The sequence below is a fragment of the Siniperca chuatsi genome, linkage group LG2 (genome assembly GCF_020085105.1).
Source record: "Siniperca chuatsi isolate FFG_IHB_CAS linkage group LG2, ASM2008510v1, whole genome shotgun sequence".
NCBI classification, from domain to species: domain Eukaryota; kingdom Metazoa; phylum Chordata; class Actinopteri; order Centrarchiformes; family Sinipercidae; genus Siniperca; species Siniperca chuatsi.
This window is the reverse complement of record NC_058043.1, coordinates 20,643,475-20,663,212: the sequence shown is the minus strand read 5'-3', so window position 1 is coordinate 20,663,212 and position 19,738 is coordinate 20,643,475. Positions and strand designations below refer to the sequence as shown.

Sequence of the window (19,738 nt, the reverse complement as noted above, 5' to 3'; positions counted from 1 at the left end):
TTTGCACAAATAACAACTTACTTTTGTGTTCTCATAGATCTGCAACCGATCACTAGTGTTGTATAGCTGTTCAGCAATATACTGAAAATATAACCTCCTTCAGCACAGTGTAAGACATACCCCTACTCGTTTTCCCAGAGGAGCACTCTCACTGGCAATGACTTCACTCCTGTCAGACAAGTCCTGATCAGAAACACCTACCGGACCTGCTCACCTGCTTGCCCGGCCAGGTTCACATTTGACGACTGCTGAAAATGTACTTGCAGTGGAAAGAATTCTGAGCAGGGAAGTCCAATGGAAACAGGAATAACCCATGTTCATGGAAGAATATGAAGTCAATCAATAGAATCTATATAACTATAAATAAGGAAATGGCAAATTTCCCTCCAGGAGGTACATGTAAATGTAAGTGTGTAGTAAAAAATTGCTGACAGCACTCCCCAGCTCAGGAATGCTTAATGCTCCTTTTCTAACCACGAGAGGTCGTCACAAAGCTTTTTGAAAAACCTCTAATGATCCAAGTCACAAGTATCTGGCTCTGTGACACTGCTTCAACAGCTGGTGAATATATCGCCTACTGGTCTAAGATATTCCTGTTCATACAATACACTTTTACTACTTTAATACAAAGTACGTGTTACATTTTTCTGAGTTTGAGTTACAGTCGCTTTTACACAAGCCACATCTTTACTGTCACAGAAGTAACAGAAAGATCTTGTATATCAGCAGTGGACAAAATAACAGAAACACCTTACATTACAGTGCAACAATCCTGCAAATTATTTTGTGTCCCCTTAGGCCAGGCCTTCTCAATTGGCCACATCCGGCCTGGAAGCAACCTCCAAGTGGCCCAGCATAAATAAATCTGATATATGACAAAATAAGTAAACTACATCTATAGGCTAGTGTGTGGAAGTAGCCATCTCGCTTCCTTCTCATCTCTGCTGAGAGTTGCACATGCGCAGTACCGATCGGGCAGGATGTTTTACGGATGTAGCGACACCGCTAATCATATCGTTCACAAATCAGCGTTTTCTCATGTCAGTTCCGACCACGCTTAGTAGCTTTTCAAAACATCTGGCTATTGACAGTCACAAGTAGGGAAGTGCTCTGCTGAAAATATATGTCTCTGTCAACCATGAAACCTAAATGTGACAATGAAAAACGTCAGTTTACCCCTGAAAAAAATAAATAGGCTGCTGAAAATGTCTGTCCCATCTACATTTCCTTTTTTAAAATCTGGCCCAACTGAATTTGTAATTGAATAGCCCTGCCTTAGGGGATCCTGCCCCACAGGTTGGGAACCATTGGCTTGAACTAATACAAGGACTGTGCGCTAAATGGTGTATTTGTAACCATTATTACTCTTTGCTATAATGTGTGTGTCGTGATGCAGGTGCACGCTACAAACTAAACAGGGACCCACTAGTGAAAACATCGCTCCATAGCGCTACTAATGGTCAAAAACTCCACAGGGTACCTTTAAGGAAAATCCCACTCTAAAACAGAATCTGACTTTCCTCAGTTTTGCATACCTGATTTCCTCCCAAAATGACTGTGCTGAGTTATCAGTGGAGCATATACTAGAAGGGAAATTTGTAATTTCAATTAAATTAAACATCAAACATGATCAAATGATCAAAGAAAGTTTTTTATTTTCCATTATTTTTACAAAGCTTCTTTATACAGAAGAATAATATACAGAAGACTAAGAATAAAAAGAATAAAATGACATTTTTACATGGAGTACCTTGAAAATCACAGGCACATTTGGGACAGTTTCAACTACATGGTAGTTATGTTTTAAATAAGTTCTTCTGACATCCACTGCAGGTCTGTTTGTTGTCCTTGGTGGCAGCTCTACTCTGGTCACATCTGCTAGAGAACATAACTACCCTCCATATCTGTAGCAAGTCTGTCAATGTACCTGTATTTTCAGGCTTTACTCTTTTTTTTGCATTGTAATTTAATAAACAAAAATGACAAAAATGATAAACTGTAACTCCTACAAAAACCTAACCCTAAATGTTGGTATATCCACTCTTTGTAGATTCGTAGTTCAATATTCTGATTCTCTTGAATCTGGCAACAATGAAACTTAAACTTAAAAAGCTTGAACTATCAAAGCTTTACAGTTTGTTTTCATTTATTTACAGTCCCTCTTTCACTAACGCAGTTCCACAGTATGCACAGTTGGATATACCTTGTGCCTTACTCACAAGCACACAAGCATGTGTTGCCTTAAATTCAATTTGTACACAGTGACTCTGTGTGTGTGTGTGTGTGTGTGTGTGTGTGTGTGTGTGTGTGTGTGTGTGTGTCTGTGTGCATTCCCCCAGGCCTTTAGGCATGGTTCTCCTAAATGACAATAGAGTGGAGGTGTCTGAAGCATATGATGACATCCAGAGGGATGGGGGGGCTCAGGTGATTTCCATCCAAGCGCAGGTACCTGATGCAACAGAAGAGATACTTAACTTAATGTCATCACAATGATTAACAGAATTTGTTTTTTCCTATTAACTTCCTGTCAAAGGGTGCCACTGTACAAATTTGTATTGTTGAGTGCCAAGATGTGACATAATGTGACTTACCTTAGTCTGGGCACCAGACTGTCATCGCTTAGGTCGGCCTGCAGGCTGTGTGGGCAGATCAGGGTGCCATTGATGCCTGTCGGGAAAACAGACAGTCATGAATGTCTAGTCCTCAGATATTGTTTTCCTTCAAACAAGCAAGAATTAAAAATCTGACAATTTAATAGGATTGATTATTTTGTCTTGTTTATAATACTAATCATTTAATCTTGGTGATTTATTTAGCACTTTAAAACAAGGGAGGGATAAAAAAAAGACACATCAGTTAAGCAAACAACTGGGGTCACACAGTATAACAGGAATAAAACAAATGAGGATAAAAAAATTACAGACAAGACAACAAAGAGAAATTAATAAAAGGCAATTATCATGGAAACGCCTCACATTAGAATTCACTTCTGAAGGGTGATTTAAAGCATGTTATTGACTCTGCGAGCCTGAGGCAAAGCTTTACGTCAGCAAAAACTTGTTCAGCTTTAGTCTTGACACAGAAAAACTCTTAACAGAGGTGCCTGAAAAGCAGTTTGCTTTGCTCAGAATCGGATAGATTTTTATGAAGTAAGATTATCTTGGTGTTGGTGTCCATATTACTTCAAGATAGTATGACTAGCTCCCAAAACAACTGAGATAAATGTGGTGGATTTTATGGTATTACATGTGTTTCAGTTGTCTTCATTTAGACTCTAAACAATCTTTAGAAACTGTATTCAACAGTATATCAGCTCATGATCATCAGAAATTCATCATGTTTTCAATAAACTATGCTATTGTAAAGTGCTAAGTGTATAAATAAAATAAATAAATTAGGATTAGGCAAATATAGAAGGTTAAAGCTGCATTAATAATTCTTTAGCCACTGGGGGGCAGAAGAACACAAATAAGATGATAGAAACAGCCCTATAATATTATCACCAAATAAAGTTTTATAGCTAACGTGTCAGCAAACATTTGCCTATTTACACATTTATCAGGCATTGAGTGACATTAGCATTCATTTTGAGTCATGTTTCTGGCCACCTGAGAAATGTAAGTGCAATATTCACTCTTTTTTAGCATTGTTTTAGTCTCCACTAATTCCTAAGAAAAACATCTGGGTCCTTAGTTTGCTAGATGTTCAACTTCATAGTTACTAACTTTATCAGTCGCTGGTATTGGACAGGTAGTGAAGTAATTTTTAAAGCTTTTTTGCTTGACAGGGATGTTTAGAGCAGTGAGACTCAACCAGACAACACATTTGTTGAGCCAAAAGAGGCCAAAAAGCTTCTTAGAGCTGCAGAGTTGGGTAATGTGACTTCTTTCACATTACACATATTGATTAGTGAAGTGATTTAATATTAGGGTTAAATTAGATTAGGCCACATAAACAAACTTGGTTAATGAGGTTTATGGGAAGTCAACTGACTCATTAAACACATTTCAGCTTATAGTGAACATGTACTCAGTTCAGGAAGTCTGATGTTAATCAGAGCTTGCTATGACCTTCATAGTAGTTGGTTGATAAAATGTTTCATGTCAGAAAAATCTGATAGTTGATAGTCAGCTGATTTGTTGGAGTGAAATCAAACTCAAACTAAAAATTAGAATTATGTTGCCCTTGTTTTAAAGCCCCCACATACCCCTGGTCCAGGTGTTTTCACTTAATCTACCTGATTTTTTCTCAGGACTGTGTAGGCATGTACAGACTGTGCTTGAGTGACATCTCCCACACTGTCAGCTTTGTGTCACTTGTTAGGGCAGTATAACTTACGCCTTTATCATTCTAGTTAATACATGATGTTTGGTGGCGTCATGTATCTCCAAGCATAGTTCTGGCCAACATCAACCTGAGCAGGGTTCTAGTCAGTGAAAATAACAAACAAATCTGTGGAGGTGTGCAGGGTCTTGAAAAAAAATACATTTGAAAAGCCAACATTAAAGCTGCATTAAATTATTTTTGGCCACTTAGAGGCAGCAGAGCAAGCTGTAAACACAACATTGACATATCATCACCTTTCAAATATGTTATTGCAAGCAGTTGCATATTTACACATCCAGATACAGAACAACATTAGCATTCATTTGGGATTGTGTTTCTGGTGACCTGATAAATATAAATCCAATATTATCTCGATGTCTGTTTTGGTTTCCATCTACTCCTGAAAAAAAATCTGTCTCTGTGGCTACTAAATGCTCCATTGTGTTCACCAGCTGGCCGCTAACTTTGTCTGTCTGCCATTTGGTGCCAGGCAGGTAGTGTATAGTGGGTTTATCCAAGCTTTTTTACTGAAAACAACTGCCTGTTTAGCGCCAGAAATGAGGTTGATGAGAGCAGTGAGAGTAAAACAAAACAGTAAAGGTGTGGGCCGTAAAGCCAAAATAATGAGCTGAAATATGCTAAAACTGTCATGGTTCTGACAGCGATGTAGGTGGATGCCCCCCTTGTGTCCTGGATTGTGGACTACCTGACTGGCAGACCACAGCACGTGCGCCTGCAGCACTGTGTGTCGGACAGCGTGGCCAGCAACACTGGGGCCCCTCAGGGGACTGTCCTCTCTCCCTTCCTCTTCACCATCTACACCACGGACTTCAGCTACCACACAGTCCTGCCACCTTCAGAAGTTTTCTGATGACTCTGCTGTGGTGGGATGTATCAGCGGTGGTGATGAGACGGAGTACAGGGCTGTGGTGGGGAACTTTGTTTCATGGTGTGAGCAGAACCATCTGCAGCTCAATGCAACAAAGTCAAAGGAGTTGGTTGTGGATCTACGGAGGGCCAAGGCACCAGCGACCCCGGTTTCCATCCAGGGGGTCAGTGTGGACATTGTGGAGGACTACAAGTACCTGGGTGTACACTTAGATAGCAAACTGGACTGGACCAAGAACACTCAAGCTGTTTACAGGAAGGGCCAGAGCCGCCTCTATTTTCTGAGGAGGCTGAGGTCCTTCAACATCTGCCGGACAATGCTGAGGATGTTTTATGAGTCTATGGTGGCCAGTGCTATCCCGTATGCTGTTGCATGCTGGGGCAGCAGGTCAAAGGTAGCGGACGCAAACAGACTCAACAAACTGATCCGTAAGGCCAGTGACATTGTGGGGGTGGAGCTGGACTCTCTGGCAGTGGTGTCAGAGAGGAGGATGCTGGCCAAACTACACGCCATCTTGGACAGTGTCTCCCACCCGCTCCATGACGTGCTGGTCAAGCAAAGGAGCACCTTCAGCGGAAGACTCATCCCACCAAAAAGCACCACAGATCGCCACAGGAAGTCATTCCTGCCTGTGGCCATCAAACTATTTAACTCCTCCCTCTAAGGGTGAGTCTGTTTGACCCTAGGTCACTAAACTGGACATTGAGCATTACATCTCCACCATAATTAATAATAATTGTGCAATATTCTGTGTACTACTCCTGTGCAATATTAGTTTTCCCGACAGTACATGCACCTCCGCTTATTACTATTACTTATTACATATTTAGTTACATTGTATTTTATACTGTACTTTCATCATCAACCAGTAATCCCACTTGGTACTCGACACTTAGTTTATCTCATACATACTACCGACATGATACTTATTTATTTTCTGACCTGTTTTATAGTGTTTATAGTGTATCATATCGTTTTCTTAGTACTTTCTCCTGTGTGCACTGACGTAAAGGCAAGCTACTGTAACAAAGAGTTTCCCTACGGGGATCAATAAAGTATTTCTGATTCTGATTCTGGTTATGGGTCTTGAGTTTAGTCATTTCCTGTTTTATTTTGTAATACTCACCTCTGCTCTTGTGTTTTGTACTTTACTTCTTGCCTTTATGTTTTTTTCCCCTCCAGTTTTGATTGTCTGCCTCACCCTGATTAATTTCACCTTTGTCTAGTTATCTTTCCATGTGTCTTCCTTCTGCCAGTTGTCAGGTTGTCTGTGTTTGATCCCCAGTCCTGCGTTTGCTCTGTATTCTTGCCTGCATTACTTGTGCCATTCTGGTTTGTTTTTAGTCTTGTACTACTGCTTTGTTCTTGGATTTTTGCTTCAGCCTGCTCCCTCTGTTTTTGTTGCCTGGAAAAAGCTTTTTGTAATTAAAGTTCGCTTTTTGTTTATTCATCCAGCCTGCCTGGAGTCCTGCATTTGGGTCCTTTTGCATCATTATAACAAACGCTCCATAGAGCTCAGGGGAACGTCCGAGTCTTGTGATAATTCTCTTTGGCTTCGTCATTATGAGCTTTTTGCATTCCATGTCAGTAGTCATTTGATCCATTGTTATTATAAAATTAGTGCAGCTTTACGTACACTAAATGTCTTGTAATGATTAGTATTATTGCCATTTATTATGTAATTGTCAGACATGTTTCTTCTAGCTCTCACAAAATCCTTAAGATGGTGCTGATAACTTACTCTCAATGCTGTTGTGATTGAGGTGCAGTTGCTCCAGGTGACCATTGAAGAGAGGAACAGAAGCGAGCTGGTTGTGGGCCAGCTGGAGGTCCAGCAGGGTGGGTATTTTGAACACATCCTTGGGAACTCCTTTATCACTCAGCTGATTGTAGTTCAGCCTCACAAACGCCAGGTGAGTGAACTCTTTGAAGTAGTCTCTGTACAAGAGAACAATGGATGAAAAGAACTGTAAAATCTGACATCCAACCAGTGTTTGATAATGCATGCAATGTGTATGCACGTGTGGTCATCGGTTATGTAACAAAGTGTGCCAGTATACTTGCTTTGGGATGCCATCTATACTGTTCCTGTCCAGGAAAAGCTGTATAACACCATTAGGTATTCCAGCAGGCATCTTTTTCAGGGCGTTGTGAGCTACATTAAGCTGCATGAGGCTCTTCAGGTCCTTAAATGTGTTCTTTCCCAGGTCACTGTCACTCAGCTGAAATAGAAGTCATCAGAAACTCATGTTTGCTCCAGAAATGCATACAGGTGGTTGACACTGCTCATACCTAAACAGCACAGTGTAGTAGATGTTCACAAAGGTACCCTTAAACATAGGCTTACCTGATTGTGGTATAGGTCGAGCAGAGTCAGGTTCCCCATCTTGCTGAAGGCTCCGGCAGGGATCTTAGAAATACGGTTCCTACCGAGGCGGAGCTGTTCTAGGCTTGCTGGGAGACCTGAAGGGACCTCTTTCAGCTGGTTACGCTGCGCATAGAGGTACAGCAGTGCTGGTATCTTCTCAAACACCTGCACAAGAGATAGATACAGAAAACAGTTTTAGATGGTATTATGGTATTTTCAAATCATGAATATGAATCAAGGAATCTTTCTGACCTGTTTATTTATTCGATGAATGCGGTTATTAGCTAAGTTGATCCAGCGGACATCAGTGGCGTTGAGGAACGGCTCTGCCGTCACCTCTGAGATGTAGTTGTTCTGCAGGTACAAGTAATGGGTTCTAGATGGGATGACAGGGATCACACGGATGTTCCGGTTCTCACAGTTGAGAGAGTTGGGATAGCTCGGGGAGCATAAACATTCCCGGGGGCAGTCAGGAAATATGGAGGGTGGTCCCAGGATGGGTGGAGGGAAGTCTGTAGGCTCCTGGGGTTCTGGCTGTGCCGGTACAGCAGGCTGGGGGACAGAAGGCTTCCTCGTGGTGGCTGGGCGCCTGGTGGGCTTCTTTGGCCGAGATCTCTGGGTGAACACTGCCCCCATCAGGAGGAACAGAGCCAATGCAGAGAAGAGTCCCGTGCCGACCTTCATGGTCCTATGACAGATTCGTAGATTGGTTAAGAGAGAGAACAAAACCTCCCCACAACACACACTTCAACACACTTCATTTTGGTTCTGCTAGTTAGGGTCGGCTCATCCTACCCACAAAGAAAGTTTAATAACAGAAATACATGTTCATTGGTCCTGTTTGTTTGTTTGTTTGTTTGTTTTTGTTTTTTGTAACCGCCCAATACAGTAGTATCTGGTTTCTTTTGGATCTTACCCATAAAAACACTGAGACTGTAAAACTGCAAACCTATACCTTGAGCAGTCTTCTGCCTGAACTTTTACTACACTGATTAAATTCAACAGGAGGAGGGGCAGATATACTGATACAGGAAATTAGTACTTAGAGAGAGGGGAAAGGAATGGTTTTTGGATAAAGGCTCGATTGTCAACACTGGCCAACAGTGAGAGTTGTGAGAAAACTGCAGTTCTGGTGGGTTAAGGCTCTTTGACCCCAGAGAGGCCCAAAGGAAACTGGGCTAAATCCCAATGAGATTCTGATTGAGCCAATATGTATCTGTTAAACCATGGTAAATGCAAAAAATGTTGCATGCGAGTAATTACCCCTCCACTCAAAATCTCTTATGTTAAGTCCCCAAAAATGTCAGACTTTTTTTGATTTTACTGACTTGTATCCAATGTTTTGCATGAATGTGCTCAAAGCGTGCCGTTCATTGAACGTGCTCATGTTTTTGGTGAACTGAAAGTATCTGTTTGCAACTAGTGAATGTGAGCATTGTTCAATCCCGCGAGAGTCACTCACGCGCTGTATTTTGCGGCAGCCGGCATGCCAGTGTTTTGGGTCACAGAATCTGATTGGTCACGGATTTTTGAAACAACACATCGAGCTGAATCATCTGACCAGTTCAGATTCAAACCTACTCTAAAGCCAATTGCAATGCCACCCACAAAGAAACCCGAAAACTCCAGCGCAGAGCAGACTTGTCAGTACAGAGAATGAGAGTTTTGACACCAAACATGGTAGTGTGCAGGTTTTGGATGTAAACCGGACCCTTGAGCTTCCTTCCACTTAGGCCTGTCACGATAACTACTTTTGCTGGACGATATTTTGTCACCGAAATAATTGTGATAAATTACATTGTCATTTTAAGACCATTTTATGCCACTGATATAAGCATAATAATACAAGTACACCCTTTTTAAGTGAAAAATCTTAAGAATATAAGAATTGGAATGTGAAAAAATGTTAAAACATCCTAAATAAAAACGTAAATATAACCAAACAACCAAAACAATAAATGAAATGGACTCTTAAATAAATACTAAACATTTGGCACAGGGGTAGGTTAAGAAGTCATTAATTCTTTGGTGGGAAAAACCTACTGTTTATTCTGGCATCATGTTGGCTAAAATGTTGGTGACATTCTTATGTCAATAAAAATGCATGTAATCACAAAGGGCAATATCAAGGTTAGCAAAAATGATCAAGATCATGTCCATAAACGATAAGTCTATCATGACAGGCGATAATTACATATTGTATATATCGTACGATAAGTCGATAACGTAATTATTGTGACAGGCCTGCTACTTCCACTGTCTACTAACATTACATAACAATACGAACACACTGTAACATCTTAGCAGATATTATTGTATGTTTCACAACCACTAACGCTGTGTCACCCACTGCCAGTTACAAGCTAACAATCTTATTATTTATCTATTTTGGTGCATAATAGATTCTTCATGTGGGTTCTGAGGCTCAAACATGTATTGCTGAATGTCTCAAGTGTTTCCTAGCCATCTTGACGCGCACCGCTCTATTACCCACATCCATGCTTTCACCCGCATCGGTCAACCTAACACTGGACAACGTAACCAGCAGCGGTAGTGGACGGGACATTCATAGTGCCAGAATTGCTCAATGACGGAGAAAGAGTAGATGTGCTTCCAGGCCCAATTTTAGATTTCTTTTTATACTTTTTACGTGGGAAAAACATTTTAAACAAAATATTAATCACAGTGTATTTTTTTACATACTTTAAAATGTGTCTGGAGTGGAACTTTAACCTTTTACATTAGTTTCTACTTTGGCTATTTTAGCATGTTGATGGTATAAGGACTCATCCGAGAGACACCCAAGAGTTTGAGGTGAGCAGAGGGGAGGTAATTTAAGGTGTGCTGTTGGCCTACTTGATGACCTTTTAAAAATATGTCCAAAAACAGATGTGTGCAACTTAAATCGGCTTAGCTCCTGTGTGTGTACAATGTAATGACCTCCGTGCCCTCCGACTGAGACTGAAAGATATATATACACACACACAGTAGAGATAAACTCACTCATCTATTAATCCTGAAGTTTTAGATTGTGTGTTTGTTTCTTTGCACTGTGCATTGTATCTCATCAGCATAAGCCTGCTGTAAATAATCACCACACAGCTGTCAAAATACATAATGCTCTGCCACAAATGCACCATTAGTTTCCACTCACTTTCCTCCAGTTAGGCAAGCCTCCAGCCAATTTGATAAACATCACATATGAATCACAGGGCAGGAATGGGGCCCAGAGCCAGAATCTGTCCTGCCTGGAAAAACAAAACTGAACTTTTCTCTGACAACGTTCCCTGGCACTGCCCTTCCTTTTCCCTCTCAGCCACCCAGAGCCTCCCAGCCCCTTGTTCAAAACCAGAACCATCTTTCCTTTCCCTCGTGCTGCAACTAAATACTGAAAGTCAAAGATGGCTGACTCATTGGTTTGTTATTTGTAACCTCAATATGCAAATCTGATCAGTGTGAAAACTACACTCATTGTAGTGGTCAGAGATCCCTGTACAGTATTACATCTCTGCCGGTCAGGATGGCAAACCACCATCAAACATTGACCAGATTCACATTACAGATGACTGTAATTAATTTATTCCTAGCCATTATTAACTAATTAATGTTTTTTATTACACTCTGACTTTAAAACCAAAAAATATTGTGCTATTTAATTGGATCCTCCTCAAGGTCCATTTAGTAGGTGTCCTGGAGCTTTTGATCATATTATATCTGTATAGCAGATGCAGTTTGCCCAGTTGTCATGGACTTGTAGAATCACAATTCCATGACAAACTGGCAAAACTACATCTGCTGATGAAGCTCATGTGAAGCTCATGTGTGATATGACCGAAAGCCCCAGAACAGCTACTAAATGGACCTATTGGTGAGAATGTTTTCTCAGCTGCTATTTCAAAGGTCAACAGTGTATAGTGAACCTCGTCTACAATTCAGTTTTCCTTATCTAAAATGTAAATTCCAAATATGCCCACTAAACTTAAGACTAGCCATGACTCAAACATAAATATCATAAAAAACATATCATTAAAAATATTTACTTATCTCATGATTACATATGTCTTAATTGTGCTTTTTGACATCTAAGACCAAGATATTATTATTATTAATATTATTGATTGTCAATTGATATTTTGAACTGCTGCTATGTTTGCACGTGAAAACTACAGTTTAGATATTTTACATTTTAGCACTATTAGAGCACTAATATTGGGTGCAAGTCCACTTGAGAGATCTTCAGAGGAGTTATTAATATCTTCAGTCAACATCAGAGCTGTAAATCTCTACTGCTGTTTATGTCTATGTGTGTCAGGAGAGTAAAGAAAACATAACTCTCTTTTTTGAGTAGCCTTCCAACGAAGCTCTTTCGTACATTTCCTTGATGATGAGCTCTCTCCATTTCATATTAGTCTTGTTTTGGCAGAACAGACACTCCAGACACAGTCATTCCTTTAACTGAAAATGATCACCACTGTTTAGTACCGCTAAAAAAAGCCTTGAATAACAGCCACGTCGTGCACAGTAGAATTCAGAAATCTAACTCAGATATCTGAAAATATCTGTGTCTAATCAACACAATTACAAAAAAATCTCCAAATAACATAAATGATGATATATGTGACGGCATATAAATTGCATCTTATGACTCATCTCTATGTATCTAAAACACAGTTAGGGGCAGATAAGTTCACCTTAACTAAAAGATGGACTTAATGTTAAAATTGCTAGGTAGACATGCACTGGAAATACAGAAGTATCTGCCCTACTTTTGAAACCCTCATCACCAGCAGATATTCTGCATTAGTATTACAAGATTGCCAAAACATTTCCTCATGCGGGTGGGGCAGTCCTGCAGGGGCTGAGCAAAGACTGGATCTACATCTATGGTACATCAGTCTGGATGTGTAGTGAAGGTGTTAGAAGGTGACAAAAACAAGTGAATTAATTTGTTAATAAAGTAAAGTAAAATTTGTATAATTTAAAGTAAACTGAGAGTAGAAAAACAGAACTGTGTGCTCCAGTTACCACTGCTTCTTTGTCCTGATCATCAGCCAGCTCAGCCTAGATCGATTTGTTGTTTTCCTTTTACATTCTTCACACACTTCACAGAAGGATTTTTATAAGTTCAACCCTCTTAGAAAACAGTGATTCATCACAGCCTGTGATTTTTGCGCATGCCTACACTTTTTTTCACATTTCCAGATACATTTTTTAAGTTTTATTTGGGCCTTTGGTTAACACCAGTCCAGGAATATGATCCATCGGAAGTTGTACTGACAAAATAATTAAAATTACAACTTCACTGCAGAGTAAGTAAAGTAATTAACTTTACTTAAGCAAAGATTCCTTGTTTGTGTACTGCCTTGAAATTACTTGAGGATCCATCTGATGAGCTTCAAGAATAAAGATTCTTCTCCACCAGCCAAAGTGAGCAACAGGGAGTTTTCATAAGCGTGACTGAAGCTTCCCTTTCCATATTTTAACTGTACTGCAGCTGCTGCTGCCCTTGCGCACTGATGGAAAAAGCTGAAATCAAGGTGAGTGCGCAGGAGTGGAGAAAAGCAGTAGAGTCAAAGTGTGTGGCAGCTCCCTGGATGACAGAGTACCACTTTGTATGGCGCAGCGTTTCTATAGAAACACACCAGCATGGCTTAGTTGCGCCTGTGCCAGGATTCCCCCTTAATCCACAAACACACACACACACACACATTGCTCTGTCTGCCTGTCTCTGTTTCACACACAAACACACTCCTGCCTGCATCCTTATCTTATTGATCATGTCCCATCTACTACAGCCCCCTGAAAACAACAAATAAAGTTTCTTACCTGCCTCTTGTACCTGCCCTCTTTTGTCAAGTCACAAGTTTTGTGTCTTTTCTTCTGTCTGCCTCTCTCACTCTTTTCCTTCCCCTCCCTCTCTCTCTCTCCCTTCCTCTGTTTCTCTCCGTCCCTAACCCTCCCCTCTCTCTCTCTCCTTTGGTGGACAAGCATGCCTGTTGGGTTGGTTCCCTGGCTTTTTTCCCTCTGAAGGTCACAGTGGTTCTTTCTCCCCCTCTGCTCGGCTCAGGGCCAGTGAGGTTTAATCTTAATTCCTTCTGGAAGACTGCGGGCTTTTTCATGTTTCTGAACTGTGTCACAGTTGTGTATTATTTTCTTCTGTTGCAGCATGGCATGAGAATGTTTGTCTCAAATAGACAAAAAACGAGAGCACATGTTTGCATATTTGTGTGTACGCACAAGCATGTGTTTCTATATCAGAAATCTTTGAAAAATGCTGTGAACACTGGACCTCTGTTAGGGAAAGCCCAGCTATAATTGCATCTCTCCTCTGTCTCCCACCCACCCCACTATTGTTTAGATGACTGCACTCACATCCAATCATGTGCTTTTCATTAGCAGCATCTCTCCGCTGACTCTTCTGTGTCAGTTAAATGTCCTGGAGGATTTTTCTCCCTCCAGCATCAGTAAACTCAAACAATCTGATTACTGAGGTCCAGCTGAGGCATGGGGTAGGAAGTGGCACTGTGATTAACAAAGTGTAGAGCCTCTATGTGTGTGTGTGTGTGTGTGTGTGTGTGTGTGTCACTGGAGGTTAGGAAGTGGACATGTGTTTGCTGTCCCGCATTCCTGTAGAGTGAGCTGCAGCTGAAGTATAATATGGGGAACATATGGGGAACAGCTTCTGACACACATGTACACACATGTTCCTTCTTCTCCCACTTTCTTTTTCTTTTCATTAGTTCTCCCCACTATACTCCTGTCTCCTCTTCACTCAGCCACCAGGTTTGAGACACTGAGCTCAGCTGGGCCAAACATCTGGTCCAGACTGGTGTCACTTTTTAGGTGGTTGATTTTCTCTCTCATCTTCCCTGCTACCATTTAAGAGAGGGTCCTAGAATGCTATTTAATGACTCCTCTGATCAACTGGAGTGACCTAATTTCTCTCTAAGCGTTTTTATTTGGTGCTGCCTAAAGGGATGACATCATTGGAAATAGTTGCTCTTTAACAACGATGTCACACGATTTGGTTTAACGCGTACCGTGTCTGTTAAATGAATTCAGAACAGTAAAGTTTTAACTGAATAAACTAGAAAATTAAAGCAAAGGTGATTCTCTGAATGAAGTGGTCTGCCACAAATAGTTGGTATCTAGCTACTGTTTGGCATTGTGCTGACAGTGACAGGCTGTGGCTGCAGCGCTCTCTCTACAGATGTGGCCAACAAATGCAGGGTACAAGCCATTTAATGCAAGCAAAATGAGCTGCGAATCAGGAGCCCAAACAACAAGGGAGGTAGCTCAGACAAAACAGTGTGTGCCTGTGTCAGATTAACTGGAGACAGAGAAACACGAAGAATTACCAGTTCCACTCTTTTAATGACTACTTAGTATTATTAGGACATAATAATGGCAATTTACTCCATTATCCAGTCCAACAAATGGTGGACACATTATAAGAAGAGAATGGCAGGTTATGCCAAAATAAACAGCTTTATCATGATGCAAGTTAAACTTTGCCAGAGATGCCCGAGGTTTTAGACATAAAAGACAATGTCCACCCCCTATATTGTTTTAATTTTGCTGTCTAAATCATACTTACCTGAATCTTTATAGGCCTGCTAGCATGAAAGCACTACTTTGTTTATTATTTCTCCATTAAACTGATTAATTCAACTTACAATCACCTAAACATTTGCTTTCAAGTTGTCTCAGGAAACAAGCCACCATGACAACTTTAAAGAGAGTGTTCTGGCATTGCAGTCTGCCCATCAACTCACAATCCGTCCATGATTCTGCCCATACTATACATGTATCTGCCATCCCAAGAATGCATTTTTTATGTATTGTGTTTTCGTATTGTGTTTATTAAAGCTTGACTAGCTAACCTTTGAGGATAAAACTGTGTGGTGTGATTTTTCATGTGAAAACTGAGTCACATGCCCTGTGGAATGTAACTGTTTGGCCTGCACATTCAGACACACAATGAGCCTGGACAGAGATGGTTGGATTGTCAGTGCTCTATTTTTCAGGGCTAAATTCAACCTGTTGATTCAAGAAGACAGATATTTAAAGGGCAGAGGACCTGCTTTTACTGCAGCTAATCTTTAAGCAGCAGTCCTTATTGCAATTACATACTGCAGTATACAGTTACATACGGCAGTTTTCCAAGCTGATGGAGAGAGCGAGGCAGGCTCAGGCTCCAGCCCAAAATGACTTGGTTTGTATAATAATCTGAGAACTTTCCAAAAATGGCCTGTTCTGTCATCTACAGAGTGACTTGGATGATTGAACTGTTTGATTTAAAGGAGACGCGCATGAGCTTCAGCCAGAAAATTTTCCCAGAGGAATACTAATATTCTCCCCAACATTTACAGACAACTTTCTGATGTGTTGTACTGCTGCAACAAGATAATACAGCATCTTCTACAGATTGTGTATACATACATAAGTTCTGTAGGCCGCACCCAGTTTCTCCTTTCCAAAGTAAAGTCAAAATCAACAGCTTTGCATGTCCACCCTGGCAAATGGTAGCAGTCTTTCATGTAACGTGTTTGCCCTTGAAAATTTTCATACAAATACAAATTTATTATCTCATAAATCATTTCATGATTTCACAAATGACATTATTATTGCATTAATCGGGAATAAACTTTGTTGTTCTTAAAACGATGCAGGGTGTTTATAGGAATATGACAGAGGGATTTGGAGCATAAATGTTCAGCCGCACACTGATTGGCTCCCTTCACTGCTTATGTTATCTACCAAAGATAAAGTGCATGGAGTTTATGTTCAGTTTTCATGCTGTTAGCTACACCACCTAGAACCTGCCTAAGAATAGGACACAGATATTTCTGTCATTATGACATTGCTAAAAATTAGTTTCTGTCAATCAAATAAATACCAGTGAATTGTAAAATCTCCCTTCTAATAGATTTAAACCATGTGTCTTTTGTGCAATCGTCGTCGTGCGGTCATCATATCAATAAAATGAAAATGTTATAACACCATCAGTAGATGTTGATCCCAAAGGCAGCTGATGAGACTGAGAAGCATTACATCATGCATGAGATCATACTACGCATGCTATTAACTGAAGAGTACTTTCTCAAGTAAGCATATTGTTAAGCAAGTCACTAAAAGGAAGCCACCTGGATAGTGGACGTTTCCAAATCAAAGCTCATCCATCGTGCATTAAGTCAAACATTATCCCACCCAGTCAGGCTTCAGCTCACACACTGTTTACACACAATCTGATGAGCTTAAGTTACAATTGGTCAGCTCAGTGTGTGAGAGAACAGTGACGAAATTCTTGGAATAACTTATAACTTATTTTTTCAGGATTGGACTTTTCAGGATTAGAAAAATGAATGATGTTTAAATTCTGTTTTTCTCTTTGATATGCATTAATGTAATAGGGTTGGTGTGACCAGGTCTAATCCACAGCTGGCTGCGTTCAGATGACCGTGAATGCTGGATTGAACTCATCCTATATTGGCAGTGTTTGCACGGTCATATCAGAAACCTTGATGAAGCCAGCTTGTCTGGTGAAATTTTGATTTGTTTAAACTGCGTGAAATATATGGGCTTTCCATGTCTTTCAATAAAAACACCCAAAACGTGTCGTACCAGTACTGGTTTTCATGTGGTTCAGGCATCATGTACAGTTGTTTTTTATTATTGCTTCTTCCCCACATCATTTTGATTATATCTGAAATTAATTAGTGCTTTGCAATTAATCACAGCAGTTTTTGCCAAGCAACGATTTCCAGGCAACTGTAGTAGCCTACAGTATGTAGTGCTCATAATACACTTAAAATACTTGGGAGTAATACGTTGTTTTGCAAGACTACATATTATATACTGACCTAAAAAAGCCTAGGTTTTTTTAGTAATGGTAACTTTTCACAGTCTTTTTTAAAACTGTACTTTTTACTCAAGTATTTTTTGGGCCAGTTATCTACTTTTAACTTAGCTACATTTGCCATTTATACCTTTGTTACAACTAATCTGTTATCTATTATACATTTTGCTACAGAAACCGAAATGAGCTGTCATCCAAGCTGTGTGCACGCGGTTACGCAGGAGAGCTTTAAATGGTCTCCCTTGTGGTACAAAGAGACATGCGCTTGTGCCAGATATTATTAATAAGCTGGGCAAATGCAAAAATTGAGAAAATCTGGCAAATACCTGCTCAGTTTAAGGTTTGGTTGTTCTACTAATGTAACTGCACACGATGCCACTGGTTGGAAAGCAGCCTGCATCGCCCTTTCACAAGCTTTCACTTTCCATTAATGGCGTATTAAAAGCGTATATAGTCTATGCAGAACAAATGTAGGCTACGCACTGTCTAAACATCTAAGTCAGATGATTATTGGATTGATTCTGATATATTAACAGAATCCTCTTGTTGCACAGAGCATGGCTTTCTTTTGATGGAAATTAGCCTATTTCTTTTCTCCAATTCGCATTGGTTGCTGTTTGTTTTACAGCGATGTCTGATGGTGAATTCATTAAATAGAATGTTGCCAGTGAAACTGATCTTGGCTTTCACTCAGTAGCCTACCAGTTGTTATTCATTCAGGAAACATTCATTTTTGAGAAACGTAGGGAGAGAGCAAATATGGGTGGATAAAACAGTCCTGTTGAGCTTTACTGTTGGTGCACAGGTCTCCCTCTATATATAGGCTTACTTCATTCAACAATGAGTTGCTCCCGGGTTGTTGCCCAGTAATTCTTTACATTGTAAAGATTATGTTCATAAATGCTTCAGGAATAATCATATTGTATTGGGTGCCTGTGCTATTGGAGAAGGCAAATCACATGCAGTGCCCTTCATATCGAAGCAAGTGGTTTGGTTGGCTCCATGTCCGTATCAAGATAACAACAGATGCAGGCATCAATAGTAGACTAGGCAGCTAGCAATGATATTTTAAAGTGATCTTACAGATGCCTTCATGTAGATTAAAAAACTAAATAAAAAATTGTATTAAACAGAAATAGCTAAATAAGAGATAATTAACATGCAAAGCAAAGTGCATTCAATAGAAATAAATAACCATGTTGCACAGTGGCTATTTCTAACCTGATGCACAGCAGATGTAACACTCATTATTCCAAGAAGAGGCTTGAGACCTGACTTGGATTTGCATAAAATGACTTGTGAAGAGCTCTGGCCCACACACACACTAAAAATATTAAAACACAAAGTAACTATTTTGAGTAGTTTATTGACCAAGTACTTTTTTACTTTTACTTGAGTAGGTTTGTCAAATGATAATTTTTACTTTTACAATTTTTTATGGGAGTAATTGTACTTTTACTTGAGTAAAGATTTTCAGTGAATCTACCTCATAGTAGCATATTTTCAGTTTGCTGTTTTTCAAGCTTACCATGCCCATATGCTTCATGGTATGATAATGGTAGTGGTGCAGTACAGCAGTGTGTGTGTGTTTGTATGTGTGTGTGTGTGTATGTGTGCACGTGTCCATAATGTGCTGGGAAAGCTGCATGTGTTTCACATATGAGGCTCTGCGTCGGTCCTCAGTTAAATATGGAATGTGTGATACAGACTCCATAAGTAGTTGAACTCTCCTCTCACACGCAACGCTCATAGTTCACACATGCAACGTTCAGTCTGGACCCTGAACTCCACATCTCCCACCTTTAACCTACACCCCTACCCCACCCCCACATCTCTTAATATTTAGTCGGCGTGCTAATGAAAGTGTCATCTGGGTAAGGAGAATAGGAAAACCACAACTACTCACTGTAGTAGTCTGAGTTATATTGCATTATCAGCTGCCTAAACATGGTCCTGAGAAAATCATCCAGTGGTGCACAGCGCAGGGACTGTGGGAAAACCTCAGGAAATGGTCATAAACAGTCCTTTTCAACATATGACAAACTCTGCAGGCTTACGCTTATTGTAAAAAACTAGAGAGTAAAAGCTAGATTTGGCATTTGTACCAAAAATATGTTTATTGCTCATTTCTTTGGCTAAAGCTACTAATGTCAAGAACAGAAGATTTTGTGAAGATTATGTGTTCCCTGCCGTATTACTGAGGCTTATTACTGTAAGCTTGTGGCCATCACTATTGCTGAAAATGTGTTCAAATATTCATTGTTGCCGTAAGTCAATAAACATGAGCCTTCTCTAT

At 40.1% G+C, this 19,738-nt stretch overlaps 1 protein-coding gene across 2 annotated transcripts; it reads right to left on the bottom strand.

The window, feature by feature from the left end:
- Positions 1-1,630: 1,630 nt before the first annotated feature.
- LOC122867726 (proline/arginine-rich end leucine-rich repeat protein) lies at positions 1,631-13,545 on the bottom strand. 2 transcript variants are annotated; one of them, XM_044178897.1, is made up of 7 exons: positions 13,410-13,545; positions 7,836-8,271; positions 7,563-7,748; positions 7,280-7,437; positions 6,957-7,153; positions 2,592-2,667; positions 1,631-2,449 (listed from the first exon to the last, which is right to left on the bottom strand). In XM_044178897.1, the coding sequence occupies exons 2-7, from the start codon at positions 8,265-8,267 to the stop codon at positions 2,359-2,361; spliced, it is 1,140 nt and encodes a 379-aa protein (XP_044034832.1). In that variant the 5' UTR covers positions 8,268-8,271; positions 13,410-13,545; the 3' UTR covers positions 1,631-2,358. The 2 variants fall into 2 exon arrangements, with proteins under 2 accessions (XP_044034832.1, XP_044034827.1); XM_044178892.1 differs by having other exon boundaries at positions 13,414-13,507.
- Between the last annotated feature and the right edge of the window lie 6,193 nt (positions 13,546-19,738).